We start from the raw sequence: 22,226 nt of genomic DNA, 5'->3' as shown, positions 1-22,226 counted from the left end.
TACATGAGTAGTACTTCTTATATACAGTACATGAGTAGTACTTATGTACAGTACATGAGTAGTACTTCTTATATACAGTACATGAGTAGTACTTATGTACAGTACATGAGTAGTACTTATGTACAGTACATGAGTAGTACTTCTTATGTACAGTACATGAGTAGTACTTATGTACAGTACATGAGTAGTACTTCTTATGTACAGTACATGAGTAGTACTTATGTACTGTACATGAGTAGTACTTATTTACAGTACATGAGTAGTACTTCTTATTTACAGTACATGAGTAGTACTTATGTACAGTACATGAGTAGTACTTATATACAGTACATGAGTAGTACTTATGTACAGTACATGAGTAGTACTTATGTACAGTACATGAGTAGTACTTCTTATGTACAGTACATGAGTAGTACTTCTTATGTACAGTACATGAGTAGTACTTCTTATGTACAGTACATGAGTAGTACTTATGTACAGTACATGAGTAGTACTTATATACAGTACATGAGTAGTACATGAGTTATGTACAGTACATGAGTAGTACTTCTTATGTACAGTACATGAGTAGTACTTATGTACAGTACATGAGTAGTACTTCTTATGTACAGTACATGAGTAGTACTTATGTACAGTACATGAGTAGTACTTATGTACAGTACATGAGTAGTACTTCTTATGTACAGTACATGAGTAGTACTTATGTACAGTACATGAGTAGTACTTCTTATGTACAGTACATGAGTAGTACTTCTTATGTACAGTACATGAGTAGTACTTCTTATGTACAGTACATGAGTACTTCTTATATACAGTACATGAGTAGTACTTCTTTACAGTACATGAGTACTTCTTATATACAGTACATGAGTAGTTCTTATGTACAGTACATGAGTAGTACTTATATACAGTACATGAGTAGTACTTCTTATACAGTACATGAGTAGTACTTCTTATGTACAGTACATGAGTAGTACTTATGTACAGTACATGAGTAGTACTTCTTATGTACAGTACATGAGTAGTACTTCTTATTTACAGTACATGAGTAGTACTTATATACAGTACATGAGTAGTACTTCTTATGTACAGTACATGAGTAGTACTTATGTACAGTACATGAGTAGTACTTATATACAGTACATGAGTAGTACTTCTTATGTACAGTACATGAGTAGTACTTATGTACAGTACATGAGTAGTACTTATATACAGTACATGAGTAGTACTTCTTATGTACAGTACATGAGTAGTACTTATGTATAGTACATGAATAGTACTTATGAATGTAGATGTTTTAAGCATCATTTTCGTTGCCACGCTGGGAGATAAATTCAGGTTTTCTGGATTTATTGCATCATATTTCTAAGTCATAACATTGTATTGGTTCAATGATGAAGTAATATTGTAAACTAGCTGACTGTTATTGATCCAGCTTCTGTTGCTAGGATACGTTGAAAACATCTAGTTTTAATACTTCAGAGGAGTATTCTCACAGTACTAACACCACTCAGATGCAGTATCTGTGATGTAATGTAATGTAATGTAATGTAATGTATTAGTACTTTTACTGCAGCTGTGAACCTGTGACTCTTATTGTGAGTGACGTCACGTCCTGACCGGAAGTGTGCAGTGCTGAGTCAGCTGAAGCAAACCGGAAGCAAAACAAACATCAGTGCGCAGGCGCGCAGAGCTCAGCAGAGGAGCTTCATCTCACTGAAAAATAAAAAAAAAGAGTTTATTTTAATTTTATTTAATGTTTTTCGGGAGAAACTGAAGTCAGGCGAGCGCGTGCACGAGAGCACGAGACACGAGGGAGCGCGAGACCTGCTGCAGGTGAGCAACGCGGAAGTGCAGTGAGACAGGTCTGAACCTCATTATGAAACGTTATTAATTGTTTCTCTGCAGCCGTCTGACCTACAGGAGCGGTGGCAGGTCCCTTCAGCAGAAGCGATTATGCAGAATATTTTGTTTTTGTTTATTTAGTTTTTGTATCAAACATTACAGTGTTATTACAGATAAATGAAAATATATATTTAGTTGTTTAAATGATCTGTTAAAGTGTCAAACAGAGGAAGGAAAGACTAAATGTAGTATTCAGATACTAATACACACTGTATATATAAATATATACTCTGTAGTTAAAGTATCAGGAAAATGTTTCCTCTTCTGTCTGATGTTTCTGCTGCATTAATGTGTTTCATGTTAACTTTATATCCTGTTGTCTAGTTTAATCTACATCAATGCATCATATTCTATAATATCATGTTCTATAAGAGCATCATGTTCTATAAGATCATCATGTTCTATAAGATCATCATGTTCTATAAGATCATCATGTTCTATTAGATCATCATGTTCTATAATATCATCATGTTCTATAAGATCATCATATTCTATAATATCATGTTCTATAAGATCATCATGTTCTATTAGATCATCATGTTCTACAAGATCATCATGTTCTATAAGATCATCATGTTCTATAAAGAGCATCATGTTCTATAAGATCATCATGTTCTATAAGATCATCATATTCTATAATATCATGTTCTATAAGATCATCATGTTCTATAAGATCATCATGTTCTATAAGATCATCATATTCTATAATATCATATTCTATAAGAGCATCATGTTCTATAAGATCTCCACATGTTCCTGTGAGAACCTCGTATCTCTAAAAGAACAAACTGTCTGTTTTAAGCTTTGTGACGTTGATACATTTTCCAGCTTTTTAAAGACTTTATTTATCTGAAGAAGGAGGAGGATTCATCAACACATAAAGGAAACACTTCATCCTTCAGTTCCTCACAAACATTCCACATGAGGGGAACATTCCTCTGGTTTTGAGCCCCTCTGATCTCTTTGGTCCGGCAGGTTGTTTGCTCATGGGCGGTGGTCGTCTCAAAGTCTGCTGCTGTTAAACCCCACGCCTCCTTTTGTGATGTTGATCAATGTCTTCTTTCACAAGCCGTTAGTGCTCCAGTTATAAACACTAAAAAACAACAACATAGGACAAAAAGGCAGCATTTTGGCAGAAAATGTAATCATTTATTAAAACTGTTGCCTCTCTGTTTGTTTGTTGTTTGTTTATCCGTATGATGAACTTTGTGTGCACAAATAAAATAAAAAAACCTAGCTGGTAACATGGACTCTAACATGCAAAAATAAACATTAATTTTAATGACAATAGCGTCAGTACAACACGTCCACCAATGTTAATATGCTAACTTTATTTTTACTATTAATTAATGAAACGTTACGGGACATTTAGACAGATGATGATCTTTTTGTATAAAAGTGTTTGTTGGTGTTGGAAGATTTTAATTCTGACAAACAATCAAATAGCTTTTTTGTACAAACTAAAGATTATTAATTTGATATTGAAGCATGTTAAAGATTTAAGAGAGCTATAAAAAACTAATTTCAGCTCTTGTCAATCTGCAGAAGAATATCACTTAAATAACTATTCGTTGCAGCTCTCGTGGAGCTATCCTGACTTCCAACACTGTATCCTACATTTCCCATAATGCACCTGTCGCTGTTTCAAAGTGTTAAATGGTGTTTTTCCTGTTTTTTCAGCGATGAAGAGGAGTCGGATGCTGACCGTGGTGGTGGGCGGAGTCTTCTGTTTGGCCGTGATGTCACTGTACCACATGCTCGAGGTGATGCAGGGGGCGGAGCTTCAACAAGTGGAGACACCTGCTGGACAGGTGGAAAACGTGAGTGGACAGATTGGTTCCAGTTTATTTTCTTTTAGCATTTTCTTGTCGCTAAATATTATCTGTGGAGTTATTGAGGTCATGTCCATAAATCGTACGATAAGTCGAATATACGAAATGATGGATGTTAAATAATAAGTCGTCATCTCTGTCCGTAGGATTTGTCCCGCCTCCAGCAGCAGATTGAAAGGTTGGAGCATCTCCTTAGCGACAACAACCGTCTGGTTGCTAAGGTGCGTGACTCACTGATTCACCACAAAGCATCACGGGAAAAAGGAGGCGAGGTCAATGTGAGCTCGGGCTCCGCCCCCCGCAGAGCTGACACGCTTCCTGGCTGCCGATTGGCCGAAGAGATGAAAGATGGAGCCGATGGAGTTCAGGTTAGCTTAGCATATGCTAACAGCTGTCTTTACAAAAGTACTTTGGAACTGTGATGAAGTAATTTTAAGGATTATATTATTTATTATTTATGAATTAATTAATTTAATTAATTAAAGTGTATTTATGAACACGAGAACATGTTTTTTCGTGTTCACTTTTTTTTCTGTGTTTTGATTCAATAAACATCAAGAAACATAATAAGAGAAAATTACACAAAAAATAAAAGCAAGTATTGAAATGATACAGAATATAAAGACTAGACTTTGAGGAAGATCAAACCACATTTTATAGATACATGTAAATGTATTTTCACTTTTCAAAGTCACTGTTGATATATTTTGTTTTGTAGCTTTTCATTTGTATTTGTTGAGTGTTTGAAGTACCTAAGTTTGAAAGTAAAGTATATTTGTAGGATTCAGAACATTCTGTGTGTATCTTGAACTAAGAGATGTTGTTTTGTTTTATTTTAGCTGCTGGACGTTTACGACGTGCTGCCGTTCGATAACCCCGACGGCGGCACCTGGAAACAGGGCTTTGAGATCAGTTACCACGGCGACGAGTGGGATAAGACGCCGCTGGAACTCTTCCTGGTTCCTCACTCCCACAACGACCCCGGTGAGAAACCACGAGCTACACGATTAAATCTGTCTGTGTGTCCTTCACACGTCTCCAGAACCGTCTGTCCAATCTACGTCAGGAGGACTCAAAGACGAGCAGCGTCCAAGTTGGTGCAGTTTGGCCAGATGGTGGAGCTAAAAACAGCAAATTCACAATTTCTGCAATCTTTTTTAATGTCAGAAATCCGATATTTTGAGCAATCGTCACCAAATTTGTTTCATAAACATCTCTGGACTGAACCAGAACAAATCTTTTATTTTTATTTTTAATGTTTCGCACCATTTTGAGGCCGCTGGCACTCAAAATAAGCTCAAACGCTGTCAGGGATTTAAAATGTCATATCTTCTGAACACTTGGTGTTATTGGAACAACATTTGGTGGACATGTGAAGATACAACGTCAGAGTCACCAGGACAAATTTGGTGTCCTTTGGCCAACAGGTGGCGCTCTAGCAGCATCATCTCACTATAAATCAAGTAATCTTTCCGTCCAGCAGATCTGCTTCAAACGTTTCTCACAATGTGTGTGTGTGTGTGTGTGTGTGTGTGTGTGTGTGTGTGTGTGTGTGTGTGTGTGTGTGTGTGTGTGTGTGTGTGTGTGTGTGTGTGTGTGTGTTTGTGATTCAGGCTGGTTGAAGACGTTTGAGAATTATTATCAGGACCAGACGAAACACATCTTCAACAACATGCTGATCAAACTGACTGAAGACAGCAGGTACTCATCTTCATCTTCATCTTGTTTTTACTTCTACTGAACTCAAACTTCAAACAACATGTTGGTCCGTCTGTCAACACTGTCCCACTTCCTGTCTGTGTCTCATTGGTTCCTACTGAAGACGTGAATCAAACACAAACATGTAGTTCATCAGTGATTCTCTGTAGTTTTTATCAAACAAACAGCAGGAAATGGAGACTTTGTTGGGGACTATTTTCAGCGGTGGATTAATCCACATTTGGAGCTCTAGTCAGTATTTATATGTGGGATTAAGTCAGAATAAACTACAGTGTTATAATGGTGATGAAGGAGCATGAATCTCTCTGATGTGTTGATGAACAGGTGTGTCTACAGTTAGATTGGTGCGTCTGTAAGAATCAGCGTGTTAAAGGTGAACTCAGGTGATCTGTTTATCTCAGGATCACTTTAGTTTGTAGAGTCTTTAAACGTGTGTTCATCTGTCGTGGAGAAGATCTTTGTTTCACCTCTGTTTATTTCTATTTTATGGAGTTCAGGTTTTATCAGAAATGATTGACAGCATAACATGTTCTGTTCATCAGGAGGAAGATGATTTGGGCAGAAATCAGTTATTTCTCTAAATGGTGGAACGAGATCGACGATCAGAAGAGAGAGATCGTCAAACGGTAACTTCAGCTTTTCACATTTCCAACCAAAACCTAAAGAAAACACCAACAAAACTGGCAAGAAAATTAATATTTAATTTTAAAAAATGTGTAATAATTTAAAAATGTTTTCGTAGTTATTTTTTTCTTCAACAACTTTGTTTAAACTTTCACTTTTCCGAAGAAAAGTTTTTTTTCTTTTAATTTAAAATTAAAAAAACACATTTACGATGCCAAGAACCATGTGAACCATTTTCGGTCCTTTTCTTCTCTTTACATTTTATTATCTTCTCTGTAAATACATTTTTAGTCAAATCGTTTTCAAGTTGTTTATTACTTTAGATAAAAGTTTTTGTAGTTTGTTTTTTATTCATCATGTTGTACTTTTATAATAATAATTTTCTTATTATTTAAAGTATTTGATCATGTACTTATATTTTACCTGTCAATCATGTAGTTATTGAAGTTTTGTTTATCGTTCTGTTTGTGTGCTGCTCTCTGATTGGTCAGCCTGGTGAGGACGGGGCAGCTGGAGATGGTGACGGGCGGCTGGGTGATGGCCGACGAGGCGAACTCGCACTACTTCGCTCTGTTGGATCAGCTGATGGAGGGACACCAGTGGATCCAGAGACACCTGGGTTCGTGTCGCCTCACTGACGCTTTGTGACGTCACTAAACGCATCACGGCGCTAAACTTTATTTCTCTGTCCAGGCGTGAAGCCGAGCAGCGGTTGGGCGGTGGATCCCTTTGGCCACTCCCCCTCTATGGCCTACCTGCTGAAGGGGGCGGGGCTGAGCAACATGGTCATCCAGAGAGTTCACTACGCCGTCAAGAAGCAATTCGCCCAGAAACAGACACTCGAGTTCCTATGGCGACAGAGCTGGGGTGGGTGATGAGCGAGGGACAATTATGGAACATTTCATTAAGATATCTAATAAATTAAAAAATAAAAATAAAAAAAACAGCAGAAAACATTTTTAGAGAGGATAAACAAGTCCATGACATTTTTTAAGTACTGTATAATAATTTAAATAATAATAGTAATAGTTATAAAGAACTTAGACAAAGTAATAATATACAGTGAAACAGATTGAGATAAAATAATAAATAAAGATAATTTAATATAATCGCACACAAACAAGAAAACAAAAGTATTTGTAATTTGGGAAAAATGTTTTAATTAATAAATTAAATAGAAAAGTTAAATGAAAGCAAACTAAATAAAATTGGGGTTTAATTGGTCCAAATTATTTGAATGATAAGAATTTGCAAAATACATTTATAATCATTTGACTTATTTAGAAAATGAAATTGCTTTTTTAGAGAAACAAAATATGAAATCTTAGCTTTGTTTCTCTAACTCCGCCCACTTCCTTTGTGTCAGACTCCTCCCCCCGCAGTGACATCACATGTCACATGATGCCGTTCTACTCCTACGACGTACCGCACACATGCGGTCCGAACCCGGCGGTTTGTTGTCAGTTTGATTTCCACCGGCTGAAGGGGGGGGGGCTCTCCTGTCCATGGAAGATACCTCCTCAGCCAATCACAGAGCAGAACGTCAAGGATCGGTAAGCAGGAGGCAATCATTATTATTGTTGTTAAACTATTGATTACAATAATTGCAATTAATTCATAAAGTGTATCCTTAAAACTATTTTCCTGAACAGAATATTGTTATTATTTCTGATCTTTTCCATCAGCGTCTGTAATGAACTCATGTTATTTGTGAGGAAGCAATGTCTGTTTACAGTTCATTTGTCGTCATGGCGATGGTGTGATGTCATGTTGACGGTGTGTCGTCATGGCGATAACGTGTCCATCCCCTCAGGGCTCTCCTCCTGCTGGACCAGTACCGGCAGAAGTCTCGACTCTTTCGCTCTCCCGTCCTCTTCGTTCCACTCGGAGACGACTTTCGATTTGTGGATTTGAACGAGTGGGACGATCAGTTCAGTAACTACCAGAAGATCTTCGACTACTTCAACCAGCACCCGGAGCTCCACGTCAAGGTGGGACACCTGGGCCACCTGGGAGGGGGCGGGGCATAAGGGGAGGATGTAGCAGTCTAAGAGAGGCATGATGTTTAGTGTTTCCTCCAGCTGTGTGCTGATGTTTAGTGTTTCCTCCAGCTGTGTGCTGATGTTTAGTGTTTCCTCCAGCTGTGTGCTGATGTTTAGTGTTTCCTCCAGCTGTGTGCTGATGTTTAGTGTTTCTTTTCCTCTGGTCTGGTTTCAGGCTCAGTTCGGGACGCTCTCAGATTACTTCGAAGCTCTTCATCGGCGTCTAAACTCAGCAGGAACGTCTCTGCCGACTCTTCGCGGCGACTTCTTTACGTACGCCGACCGAGAAGATCATTACTGGAGCGGATACTTCACCTCTAGACCGTTTTACAAACGCCTCGACAGAACGCTGGAGGCCACGCTCAGGTACGCTATCTCACTTTGGACCCAGGTACGTTATTTATTTAATGTCTCAGTACGTTATCTCTGTCTTCATATTTCGTATTTTCGTATTACGATTAATATTTCGTATTTGTTTGTATCAATCATTATTTGCATTTCTACTGTTTATCATCATCTTTTCATTCAAAGTGTATATATGTTTTATCCTAATTTTGTGACTTAATGTTTTATACTTAGAATTGTTTAATCTCCCAAATGTGTTTCCCTTTTTTATTCCGATCGGTTCGTCCCTCTGATCTTATTTGACCTTTCCTGTTGATCTCCAGTTAAAGACTTTCTTTCTCTCTGACAGAGCGACAGAAATCCTCTTCAGCTTGACGTTGGCGGAAATGCGGCGTTTCCGTGGCGACGGTCGTCTGGTCTCAGATTTCCCAGCGAGTGAACACTTCCGGCGTCTGACGGCGGGGAGGCGGAGCTTAGGGCTGTTCCAGCACCACGACGCTGTCACCGGCACCGCCCGCGACCCGGTGGTGGTCGACTACGGCAACAAGTAACTACTTCCTGTTAGCAACTGGGCAAAAATACATTTGACAACATTTATTTATTTAGATTGTTCAATCTAAACAGTTTAAAAAAAGAAACAAGTGTTGGACTGTGTTAGCATTTTAACTTAGCAGCGGCTAAAGTCTTCTAGCAGTTAGCAGGTTCAAACCATCAGGTGTTAGCATACATTATTACTGTTTAAGGAATTTTGTTCAGTCACTGTAAATAACATAACACAAAGTTTTTGGGTTAATCATTCAGATTTCAGATATTTCTAAATTGAGCCTTCATTCAGTTGCAGATAGAAATCAACGTTAGCATTTGTAGCACCTGCATCTCTTTAGCGTCTTAAGTGTTAGCCTGTGTTTTGTCTCATTTGTCCCTCCATGCTCTCTGTTGAAGGACTTCGTCGCCACTGGCAACGGTAAAAGGTACCGCCTGGCTTAGTGTGAGCCGTTAGCATTAGCTCCATACCCATTCATTTAGCATTAGCATCTAATATTCATTTCCCATCACTCCCAAATGTTTCATTAACGTTGAGTCTCACAGTGTAGTTTCTCAGTCTGTTTGTGTTTTGAGTAAAGTTTTGCGTTTTAAATAAAGCTTGTTTTTAGTCTTTATTACTCATAAGTAAAAATGTTTTACCTTAAGACTTAATCAATTAATCAAACAATTTAATCTCACATTTGCATTTTGAATTAAGACAATCAAAACATTTATAATTAAAATTGAACGGAAACTCGAACTAAAATACATTTCATTTTACAGGTTGCTTCAGTCGATCATCAACCTGCGCCAGGTGCTGCAGAGCTCCGCCCACTGGCTGATCCTATTGGACAAGAGCCAGTACCACCACGACCAATCAAAACCCTTCATGCAAATGGTGACCTTTTGCATCTTTTCAATACAGAATATTTTTGTAACATTTGTATATATTTGCATGGAATATACAGAATATCGTCTGAAATAACCGGAAAGACAAAAAAAAGAGGAAGCGGTTATTCTTCTCCTGTTTTGAACTTGATGTGTTCAGGAGCAGAATCAAACTTATACTTTCATCACACCTGTAGCTTTTCAGATATGTAAACAGGTACAAATGTAAAGATGGGTTTGTAAACATAGAAATAAATATTCAGTTTAATAAATAATCCCTCAGAGGTTAACGTTGTGATAAATATTTTTCAGGATGATGTGATGTCAGCGCAGGACGCTCTGCCCCAGAAGACAACGCTCACGCTCAGTGATGAGCCCAGGTGAGAGGGGCGGGGCTTACAGAGGGAAGAGGCGGAGTCAGAATAGTTTACTTTCTTTATTTTCTTCTTATTTAGGAAAGATTCAAATAGGTAAATGTTTACTTTGTTCTTCAGGACTGAGCAGCTCCTCGTAACGTCCTTCCTCTGTTATCAGAAACTTGTTTTTTACTAGTATTTCATTAAATCAGGTTAAAGCATTAAAAGGTCTCAGCAGGTAAATATTTAAGTGAATCTGTTGCTAGGAAACATCTGTAGTGCCGTCCAATCAACTATATAAACAGAAAGTCACTATAACATCACAACGTACGTAACAAAAGATGAATCTGTTATAAATATTAGTTTTTTATTTAAATCTGTGTGTTTCAATTATGCTAAGCTATCTGACACTATTTACTCATTTAGTCAAATGTCATCTGCATAACGTATCATAATGTGTTTCAGGTCATTGATCATCTTTAACCCGACGGAGCAGCTTCGTTCGTCCGTCATCAGCGTCGTCGTCGACTCTCCGGACGCTCATGTTGCTGATGCAGAAACAGGTCGACCAATGGCTGCACAGATCTCTGCGTTGTGGGCGGAGCCGAGCCGGGCGTCCACAGAACACTTCCAGGTGAAGAACAGTTTGATTAATTCAATTATTTAATGTAAAGCTATGTATTTTTTATTTATAATTTCTCACGTGTTATTATTATTATTATTATTATTATTGTTATTATTGTTATTATTATTATTGTTGTTGTTATTATTGTTATTATTATTGTTGTTATTATTATTGTTATTATTATTATTGTTGTTATTATTGTTATTATTATTGTTATTATTATTGTTGTTGTTATTATTGTTATTATTATTGTTGTTGTTATTATTATTGTTATTATTATTATTGTTATTATTATTATTATTGTTATTATTATTATTATTATTGTTGTTATCATTATTATTTGTTGTTGTTATTATTATTGTTATTATTGTTGTTATCATTATTATTATTGTTGTTGTTATTATTGTTATTATAATTATTATTATTGTTATTATTATTATTATTATATAAATGGTATTATTTATATAGTTTGACTAGAGTCTGATTATTCCTGATTGATATTAAGCCCCTCCCCTTAACAGGGATTGTCCAATCACAGCTGGGTTTATATTTTCTCCTCCAGCTCGACTTCGTGGCTGAACTTCCTCCTCTGTCACTCGTCGTGTATCACGTGACCAAAGCCTCTGTTGGCTCCGCCCACCGGGCCCGGTACACCTTCCATCGCCGTGGCGACGCGCCGGCTATCCAATCCGAACACTTCCAAGTGTCCCGCCCAGAAGGACCTGAGGCCGACGCCCCCTGTCGCTAAGCAACAAGCACATCCAAATATGGAGCTCCCCGGAGACCGGCCTGCTGCAGGTCGGGCTTTTCAAATTAAAAGTCGGTCAAGAGAGTTTATTTAACAGCAGGAAATTTAATTAAGTAATATTTTGATAACTAAAATGACAACAGTTTTTTATAAAATATTTTCAGTAGAAGGTTTCATTAATGACTCAAAACCCCAAAATGAATAAGTACCCCTAAAGTACAAAATAAATACAATAAAGTTAAATAAAATAATACAATTAATAAATAATAAATATACACACATTTGCATCAAGGAAGCATATTTGTCAACGTCCATGTTGATCAGAGTATAAAATAATTGTCAGCCCCATTTGTTGTTGTAAGTACAATTACATTATTACTAATTTATTATTATTATTATTATTACTATTATTATTACTATTATTATTATTAATAATAATAATATTATTAATAATTGTATTAATTATTATTAAAATTATTTATAATAAGTAATAATATTATTAATAAAAGGTTTTTATTATTATAAAATCCAGTTACGGATTTAAATATTTAATGCATCAATAATTGAATAATCTATTCATAGATTGACATTCAGGATTTTATTTGGACTTGCAGAAGCTGCGTCTGCAGTCCGGTCTGATCCGTCAGGTCCAGGTCCAGTTCCTGTGGTACGGAACCAGAAAGAGCCGAGACAAGAGCGGAGCCTACCTGTTCCTGCCGGGGCTGGAGGGGGCCCAGGTAAGACCAGAACCAGAACCAGAACCAACCTGAACCAGGTCAGTCCAGGACTAAATGTCTCTCGCCCCCCCGCAGCTCTACTCGTCCTCAGAGGCCCCCTGGTCCGGGTCTCCAGAGGTCCGGTCTTCTCTGACATCACTTCATGCTTCCGTCACTTCACACACACGGTCCGACTGTTCCACCTGGACCACCTGGACGGTAACGAGACCCTTCAATTAAAGAATATCACCAGGTGAGTGATTTCAAAATAAAAGTCTCCTGTCTGCGTCTGCCCCAGGGCATGCTGGGAGATCCCTGGAGATTTCCAACATGGTGGACATCAGGTCAGAGGTCAACCGCGAGCTCGTCATGCGGCTCGTCAGCGACGTCGCCAACGGCAACCGTTTCTACTCCGACCTCAACAGCTTCCAGGTTCATTTGCATAATAAATGATGTCACAGCTCTTCATCATGTGATTTATTGATGATTGTTAATGGTTAACTGATTGATTGATTGATTGATTGATGGTTAACTGATTGATTGATTGATGGTTAACTGATTGATTGATTGATTGATTGATTGATTGATTGATTGATTGATTGATTGATTGATTGATGGTTAACTGATTGATTGATTGATGGTTAACTGATTGATTGATTGATTGATTGATTGATTGATTGATTGATTGATTGATTGATTGATTGATTGATTGATTGATTGATTGATTGATTGATGGTTAACTGATTGATTGATTGATTGATTGATTGATTGATTGATTGATTGATTGATTGATGGTTAACTGATTGATGGTTAACTGATTGATTGATTGATTGATTGATTGATTGATGACTGATTGATTGATTGATTGATTGATTGTTAACTGATTGATTATTGATAGTTTCACTGATTGATCATTGATAGTGTATTGATTGATTATTGATAGTTTCACTGATTGATTATTAATGGTTAACTGATTGATTATTAATGGTTAACTGATTGATTATTGATAGTTTCACTGATTGATCATTGATACTGATTATTCATGGTTATTATCAATAGCAATTATTAATAGATTGCTGATAGTGATTATTGATACATTATTGATAGTGATTATTGATTGACAATTGATAGTGATAATTGACTGAAAATGTATATATTATGATTGGAATTTTTGATTGATTATTAAGAGACTATTGATGGATCATTGATAGTTATTTATTGTGAATATTGGTGGTTATTGATAAAGAATTGATAGATTATTGATCTGTTATTAATAGATTATTGATGGATCATTGATTGATTATTGATGTGTTATTGATTGATTATTGATAATGCGTGCAGATGCAGCAGCGGCGGACGCTGGATAAACTCCCCCTGCAGGCGAACTTTTACCCGATGACGTCGGCGTCGTTCCTTCAGGACTCGATGTCTCGGCTGTCGCTGCTGTCGGCTCAGAGTCAGGCGGTGGCGTCGCTGCGACCAGGTGAGTCTCTGTTCTGATGATTCACTTTATTGATTTATGTCACAGATGTTTGGTTTCTGTGTGTTTTTAATAATCATGATAACAAGCATCTTTATTGATCACTGCTAAAAACCAGGAACACATAGCTTTCCCTTTAAGACGATATAAAAGGAATAATTAAATAAATAAATATAAACATATAAATACACGAATACATTTAATAAATAAATATGTTTTATTTTATTTTAATCTTATTTTTATTTATTGGTTTCCGGGGACTTTTGTGTGTTAATATAACATTTATATCACAGCTATTTTCTATAATTAGTTTTATTCAAATTAATGAATTTTCTCACAGATTCAGACCAAAGCTAGTTAGTCATCGCTCCTGGCTCCAGTGTCTCACCTGTACCTGGCTGTTTCAGGTGCAGGTGAGAAACAAGCGCACCTCGACGTGGAAACAGGAACATGGAAACGTTGAATGATCTGAGAACGATCCACAGATTCAAGCGTTAGTTTGAACTTTGTAAAATCGCAGGTGAAGATCTTCTTCTTCTTGTACGTCAGTGAATGTGATGAGCTCTGACCTTTGACCTCCGACCTGTGCAGGTGAGCTGGAGGTGGTGTTGGACCGGCGGCTGCAGCAGGACGATAACCGCGGCCTCGGTCAGGGCGTCACCGACAATAAGCTGACAGCGAGTCTCTACCACCTGCTGCTGGAGGACAGGAGGGGCGGGGCTCAGGTGAGGAGGGGCGGGGCTCAGGTAAAGGGAGGGGCTCAGGTAAAGGGAGGGACTCAGGTAAAGGGAGGGGCTCAGGTGAGGAGGGGCGGGCTCCTCAGGTAAAGGGAGGGGCTCAGGTAAAGGGAGGGGCTCAGGTAAAGGGAGGGGCTCAGGTAAAGGGAGGGGCTCAGGTAAAGGGAGGGACTCAGGTAAAGGGAGGGGCTCAGGTAAAAGGGGCTCAGGGAGGTAAAGGGGCTCAGGTAAAGGGAGGGGCTCAGGTAAAGGGGCGGGGCTCCACATAATTCATTGTTTGTTCTTTTATTTATATTTTTGTATGTTTTTTTCCTGGCAGGAAGTGGGAGGAGCCTCAGTTGAACACCTGTCACTGCTCGCCCACCTGACCTCGCTCTCCCTCAGCCACCCGCCAATCATCATGGTCGCCCCTAGTGACAGCCAGGTGCCAAAGCTCCGCCCCTTCCTGCCGCTCCGGTCATCGCTGCCGTGCGACGTTCACCTGCTGAACCTGAGGACACTGGAGGATTCAAAGGTAACACCTGGAAACACCTGGAAACACCTGGAAACACCTGGAAACACCTGGAGCAGTACTACAATGAATTAGCCTCAACAATTGTTTGTGTTTATGGTCAAACAGGAAGCAGAAAGTCCGTCACAGGAAGTGGCTCTCCTCCTCCACAGGAAAGGCTTTGATTGTAGCTCCGCCCCCGATCCGCCACTGCAGTGCATGTGGAGCGCGCACGAGGAGGTGGTTACAACACATAAATATTATTGATATATTTTTTATTATCAACTTCAAAAGATCAATCTTCTTTTTAACTAAAACGTTTTAAAAACGACATCAAGCTCAAAGTTACATACAAATAATAATAATTAAATAAGAATATTACATTTTGAGTTCTTTTCCTCATTATTTTCCATTGAATCTAAAATTATATTATTCCATTTTAAATGCACATTGTGCTTGAACTAGTTTTACTTCACTTGTTCCTTCGTCTCTGAACTGATTTGATGTTTTTGGTTTCAGGTGAATCTGGACGATCTTTTCTCTCCTCTTCGGTTCCGTTCGGTCCGTCGGTCGGGTCTCACTCTGCTGCGAGAAGACGATGAACCGGAATCCGCCCGGCAACAGCAGCCGCCACGCATCACCAGCCTTCGACCAATGGAAATCAGCGCCTTCCGCGTGGAGATCGACTAAATAACAAGAACTAACTGATAGTTCAAATACGACCTAAAGTTTGTCGTTTTTGGCAAAAGAAATCCACCTTTTTGGATCAGTGACATCAAGAGACAACTTCATGCAAACAAACCGGTAAATCTATTAAACATTGATTTTAAATATAAAAGACAACTAAACTTGAAAAGTTAAAGATTAAAGTAAAGTGAGCAGCTAAACTGAAGGCTAAATAAATAAAATGAAATTAGATAAAGAATCAAATCTGCCTTAATTAGTCCCACAATGGGGAAATTATTTCTCTGCATTTAACCCATCCCAGAGGAGCAGTGGGCTGCGATGAAGCGCCCGGGTCTTGCTCAAGGACACCTCGGCATGTTGCCAGTAGAGGGGTTTGAACCACCGACCTTGTGGTTACGGGACAAGCGCTCTACCTCATGTGCCACAGACGCCCCACCTGCCCTCAACAAAAGCATAAAAATAATTCACCTGCTTTAGAAGAAATGATATAAATGAACATGGAGAAGTTTTTTAATGCTGGAAAAACACAAATAAAAAAGGGGAAAGTAATGAAATACACTAATAATTAAAATATTATTTTAAATTATAAATTTACAAAATAGAAAATGTAAAAGAGGACGAATGAAGGCGTTAAATCTTTTCTGATTTTTATTTTCAAAACTGGAGATGTCAGTTATTGTGACAATATTTACTTCTTTCCGCTGTGAATATGGAAATATTCTTCCACCAGGTGACAGGTTAAAAAAACAGGTCAGTCTAAAGGTCAAAGGTCAGAGCGAGAAATAATCGATATCTGAGAAAACACTGGAAAATTAACTTGTGTGACACTGAACAAGAGGGTGAGGTTGCTATGGCAACAAAAAGGGACCAAACGAATGTATGTGTGTGTGCATTGCCATGGTGACTGTCACCAAGTTTTATGAAAGAATGTGGAATTGTGGGTAAATTTTCATTCAGTGCGTTTCTGTAATTTTACATAAATCATTGTTAATGAATGTTTCAAAAGTTCACATATTTACTTGTTTAAATGTTTAATGATATTTCTTTTAATATAATTTTCTGTATTTACTGTGAAAATGGAAATCTTCTGGGTATTTTTTTAATTTAGAAATTCTCTACATATTATCTGTAAAGAGTTTTATTGCTGGAACATGAATGTGAAAATGAAAAATGTATTTTTACTTTCATGAATTTGTTCAAATATTTTGCTTTACTTGTTTATTTTGGGACAAATGTATGGTTTTAATACAAAATAAATTATTGTTTAATTTTCCTTCTTATTGAGGATTTTGTTTTTCCAAAGCGGTTTGTATGAATTTATACAACAGAGAGATTTGATTCGACGCCTCCTCATCCCTCCTTTGGAGCTCATTCAACATGAATTTACAGCCTCAGTATATTCGGCTGACTGATTCCATCACTGGCTGCTGATTGGCTGACTGATTCCACCACTGGCTGCTGATTGGCTGACTGATTCCACCACTGGCTGCTGATTGGCTCCTGGTTGCTAGGCGATACGTTTCCTGAACTCCTCTGCCATAACACCTCGTCTGATCTCATTATTTGTTTATTCGTCATACAAAAGACAATAAATGATGACGCAATCAACAAAACAGGGCGGGAAAAAAATAATAAATTGTTTAAGAAGAATGGTTCCCGAGCGGGAAGAAAACCGGAAGGTGGCGGTGATGCAACGTCGTGAACGTCAACTGCCGTAAAACACCAACGAAGAAGAAGAAGAAGAAGAAGAAGAAGAAGAAGAACCCGGAAGTGACACTCAGCTGGTAAACAGACGTTTCACGTGTTCAGAAGCTACCGACGTCTCCATGACTGCACAGGTGAATCCTCACTATTATGGGCTGTTAGATTATTATTATGGGCTGTCAGACTATTATTATGGGCTGTTACATTATTATTATTATGGCCTGTTACATTATTATTATGGGCTGTTAGGTTCAGAGTCAAAGGTCAAGGATCAAAGGTCAAGGGGTCCAGAGTCATATAAAAAAATATGGTGACATCAGTCAAGTCATGATATGATACAGAAACCTGTGTATAACATTATAAATAACCTGGATCCCATTCAGGATAATTGATTATTAATTACAGGTTTAAATCACAAAACAAAACGTTTCCTGGCAACACATCTTCTTTTTATTCAGTTCAGGTCTGCGATCATTACTTTACATTACATTACAGTACATTACATTACATTACATTACATTACATTACATTACATTACATTACATTACAGTCATTTAGCAGACGCTTTTATCCAAAGCGACTTACAGGAAGTGTATTCAACATAGGTATTCAAGAGAACTACTAGTCACCAGAAGTCATAAGTGCATCTCCTTTCTTAAACAAGCATCTAAAAGCAGAAACCAGAGCAAAAGTATAGTGCAGAGGCAAATTACTACGAAAACAATAAGTGCTACGAGGAAGGCTCGGGGTAGTAGATCAATACGAGGTAATAGAATTAAACACAATCAGTCACATTTATATCAACTCACAAAAAGCATCTAAAATATGATTTGACCATTTTATGCACTGACGTGCCATGTGAATTTCTAAATAAAGGTGTATCTTAAAGATTATGATATGTATCAATGTTTTCACCTCATACTGATGATATTTGATATATTGATCCAGATCAATGTATCGTTACACCCTTTAACTACCTCTGCAGCTCTGCACAGTCGTAATATTTCAGGGCTCTAATATTAATGTTGTGGTTGGTTTTGATTTTGATCTTTTAAGATTCAGAGTGAATATTTCTTGTCGGTCCTGTTCCAACGTGAGTTTACAAGATGAAAACTACAAGAGGACAAAATAAAGGCAGAATATTTCATTCGATCTATTTATTTTACAGAAAACAGTTTTGATGTTTCGAGCAAAAATGAAGAAGACGTAAAAATGGACTTTCTTAAACAACCTGCTGTTCTTCTTCAGGTGTGTGTGTTGTACTTCGCTAAGAGCGTGGAGCTGACCGGGCTGAAGGAGGAGGAGCTTGTTGCCGTGCCGACACCAATCAGCAGCCGGGACCTCTGGAGACTGTTGCTACAGCGACACCCGAGGTACCGTGATGCATTCACTGTCATCACAACGCTGTGTGTGTGTGTGTGTGTGTGTGTGTGTGTGTGTGTGTGTGTGTGTGTGTGTGTGTGTGTGTGTGTGTGTGTGTGTGTGTGTGTGTGTGTGTGTGTGTGTGTGTGTGTGTGTGTGTGTGTGTGTGTGTGTGTGTTGTGTGTGTGTGTGTGTGTTTGTGTGTGTGTGTGTGTGTGTGTGTGTGTTTAAAGTGTTTGTTTGTGTGTGTGTGTAAATGTTTGTGTGTGTGTGTTTAAAGTGTTGTTTGTGTGTGTGTGTGTGTGTGTGTGTGTGTTTATGTTTGTTTGTGTGTTTTGTGTGTGTGTGTGTTTGTGTTTAAAGTGTGTGTGTGTGTGTGTTTGTTTGTTTGTGTGTTTAAAGTGTTTGTTTGTTTGTTTGTGTGTTTTAAAGTGTGTGTTTGTGTGTTTTAAAGTGTGTGTGTGTGTGTGTGTTAAATGTGTGTGTGTGTGTGTGTGCGCAGACTGTCCGTCCTGCAGGATCAGGTGGTGTTGGCGGTGCGTCAGCAGTACGTTGCCATCGGCGACCAGGTGGTGACTCTGGGAGACGGGGACGAGGTGGCCGTGGTGCCGCCGCTCAGCGGAGGATAAAGACGAGACGTAAGTGATCGATTGATTAGTATAAATAAGTGTTTCATCGTTTAAGATTCAGTGTTTGTGTTTAACATGAAATTTCAAAAAATAGAGAAAATAGTTGTAACATTATTTGTGGAAAAAGTCGTTATATTATTTCATAACGATTAAAAACTCTTGGATCAATATTTAATACGTTCTCATTATATGTACGTTAATTATTTTGATATGTTTTGTCTCAGATGGCCGAGTCGGAGGAGCGGAGGGACGTCTTCAAGCTGAGCCGTGATTGGCTGGCTGTACAGGAAGTGGTCGACGCCGTCAGCAGCCCGTCCTGTGGAGCCATTTCAGTATTCATAGGTTCAAATTTCATTTGTTAACAAAAGCCGAAATATTTATATAGAAACTAGATTTTGAATATAACATAATTTATTCTTAACATGTTTCGGAAATATTGATTTGGAATTAGGAATTAAAATTTTGATGAATGATTTTATGAAAGTAAAAGGATTTGAAATCATTAAAAGAAAGTGTGCGTGTGTGCAGGTACGACCCGTGAGGACGAGGTGGGCGGCAGGAAGGTGATTGGTCTGGAGTACGAGGCGTATGAGCTCATGGCCCAATCAGAGTTCAGTAAGCTGTGTGATGACATCAGAAAGCGCTGGCCAACCGTGACGCACGTCTGCGTTCACCACCGGCTGGGGTGAGATCACACACGGGTTATCTGAGAATCCAAGATGGCGTCTGTTCATCGCAAATAATCAATAAGAGGATCAATATATCTCTCAATATATATCTCTCAATACGTCTATCAATACGACGATCAATGCGTCTATCAATACGTCTATCAATCATCTATCAATACGTCTATCAATCATCTATCAATACGTCTATCAATCTATCAATCATCTATCAATACGTCTATCAATCATCTATCAATCATCTATCAATCATCTATCAATACGTCTATCAATCATCTATCAATACGTCTATCAATACGACGATCAATACTTCTATCAATCATCTATCAATCATCTATCAATACGTCTATCAATCATCTATCAATACGTCTATCAATCATCTATCAATACTTCTATCAATCATCTATCAATCATCTATCAATCATCTATCAATCATCTATCAATGCGTCTATCAATACATCTATCAATACTTCTATCAATCATCTGTCAATACATCAATCAATACGTCGATCAATACTTCCATGGGCGAGACAATGACGCTAACTGCTAATGCTAACTGTGGTTAAACCTGCTGAAGCAGTTCAACGCAGCATTATTGATTGTTTTGAAGTATTGATCGGTATAACTCACCTGTGAACTCCGTCCCTCAGGTGGGTGAAGGTGGGCGAGGCCAGCGTTGCCATGGCGATCTCGTCTCCTCATCGCCACGACGGCCAGCAGGCGGTCCAGCACTGCATCGAGCAGCTGAAGGCCACCGTCCCCATCTGGAAGAAGGTACAGGTGCTTTCTGCAGCAGAACGTCCACTTTGACTCCTGATGGTTGTTATTGATCATAACTTTATTGATCATTGATTGACAGGAAGTGTACGAAAACCAGGAGACAAGCTGGAAGGAGAACGCAGAGTGTCCGTGGGCCTTTCAAAATAAAGACAACGTCTGAACGGCAGAAAATAAAACACTGAAGTTATTAAGTTTTAATCGGTAAATGTTTGTGTTGTTAATGAGCTGCTTTAATAATAATATTAATTCATAACTAATAAACTGTTTCTGATGTCATCTGTTCCATCCGGCTGCGTTTGAAGAAACGTTTTAGAATAAAGTTTGTCTGTTTGTTCTGAGATGAAAACAGAGATTTCTGTTCACACTGGAGACTAAATAAAGTTTTATTCAGGGCGGTCAGTGGGTCGACTCTTTAGGGATGGACACAACTCTCCCACAATGCAATGCAAAAAATGGAGGACATAAAAAGAGATTGGGGAAAATAATAGATAAATTGAAAAAAACAAAAAATATATATAAATTGGGAAAAAATTAAAGCCATAAAATAGATAAATTGACAAAAAAACTATGTTAAGAAATTTAAATTTAAAACGTTAAATTTTATATTTAAAATAAATGCTGCAAAACTAAAAAATGTATTATTAATGTTGTGATCAACACCTGAAACAGTTCCAACATGTCAGCCTTCAGATTTTATTTTATTGTTTTTGTTGTACAGTTTCACGAATTGTCAATAAGAAAAAGCAAAAATACAAATATTCAAACAAACATTTCAGTAGCGCAAACGCAGAAGATGAGAAAAATAGACAGGAATGTAAGAATATTAAAAACAAAAATAGAAACTGGTTAATAAATAACACAAAGAAAGAGTGAAGGCTGTCCTGTTGTTGTGGAAACTATGTCCAATGGAAAATCAGATAAATAGTAACCTGGTGTTCCTCTGACTCACCTGTGTGGGCGGAGCTACCAGGAATCATGTCGTCATACATCCGGTTCAGTGGATTTCCAGAATAAAAGGTTGATTGTTTAGCTCTGTGATGAGATTTTCTAAACTAAAAAGAAATTCTTGTATGTATTTAATTCAATAATATAAATGTGTAAATATCCAAAAGAGGACTCACTTTATATGTGAATCTGTTAAAAATCCAAATCCATCTTTATAACATTCTTTAAATGAGCATTTGTTCTATGTTCAGATTTACTCTCATTGTTTTATTCATTATATTACATTACATTACATTACAGTCATTTAGCAGACGCTTTTATCCAAAGCGACTTACAGGAAGTGTATTCAACATAGGTATTCAAGAGAACTACTAGTCACCAGAAGTCATAAGTGCATCTCCTTT

General features: G+C 37.9%; 2 protein-coding genes across 3 annotated transcripts; both read left to right on the top strand.

Moving 5' to 3' along the window:
* Positions 1-1,652: 1,652 nt before the first annotated feature.
* man2a1 (mannosidase, alpha, class 2A, member 1) lies at positions 1,653-16,941 on the top strand. The gene is given in 26 exon segments (XM_054612965.1): positions 1,653-1,836; positions 3,586-3,725; positions 3,884-4,105; positions 4,577-4,721; positions 5,351-5,438; positions 5,999-6,082; positions 6,572-6,699; positions 6,774-6,947; positions 7,447-7,633; positions 7,894-8,071; positions 8,298-8,488; positions 8,817-9,014; positions 9,776-9,890; positions 10,193-10,260; positions 10,702-10,870; positions 11,424-11,592; positions 11,595-11,659; positions 12,224-12,346; positions 12,422-12,437; positions 12,440-12,544; positions 12,624-12,757; positions 13,667-13,808; positions 14,397-14,551; positions 14,862-15,056; positions 15,162-15,272; positions 15,552-16,941. Coding segments are annotated over 25 exon segments (3,471 nt in total). The 5' UTR covers positions 1,653-1,836; positions 3,586-3,587; the 3' UTR covers positions 15,723-16,941.
* A 536-nt stretch (positions 16,942-17,477) lies between these two features.
* On the top strand, positions 17,478-21,266 carry LOC129102721 (molybdopterin synthase catalytic subunit-like). 2 transcript variants are annotated; one of them, XM_054612980.1, is made up of 5 exons: positions 19,331-19,423; positions 19,639-19,756; positions 19,943-20,099; positions 20,748-20,871; positions 20,957-21,266. In XM_054612980.1, the coding sequence occupies exons 2-5, from the start codon at positions 19,639-19,641 to the stop codon at positions 21,035-21,037; spliced, it is 480 nt and encodes a 159-aa protein (XP_054468955.1). In that variant the 5' UTR covers positions 19,331-19,423; the 3' UTR covers positions 21,038-21,266. The 2 variants fall into 2 exon arrangements, with proteins under 2 accessions (XP_054468956.1, XP_054468955.1); XM_054612981.1 differs by lacking the exons at positions 19,943-20,099; positions 20,748-20,871; positions 20,957-21,266 and adding exons at positions 17,478-17,557; positions 18,672-18,796 and having other exon boundaries at positions 19,288-19,423; positions 19,639-19,732.
* Positions 21,267-22,226: the final 960 nt, after the last annotated feature.

Source organism: Anoplopoma fimbria, chromosome 14 (assembly GCF_027596085.1).
Source record: "Anoplopoma fimbria isolate UVic2021 breed Golden Eagle Sablefish chromosome 14, Afim_UVic_2022, whole genome shotgun sequence".
Taxonomy (NCBI): domain Eukaryota; kingdom Metazoa; phylum Chordata; class Actinopteri; order Perciformes; family Anoplopomatidae; genus Anoplopoma; species Anoplopoma fimbria.
The sequence above is the reverse complement of the archived record's forward strand: the minus strand, read 5'-3'. Positions and strand labels throughout refer to the sequence as shown.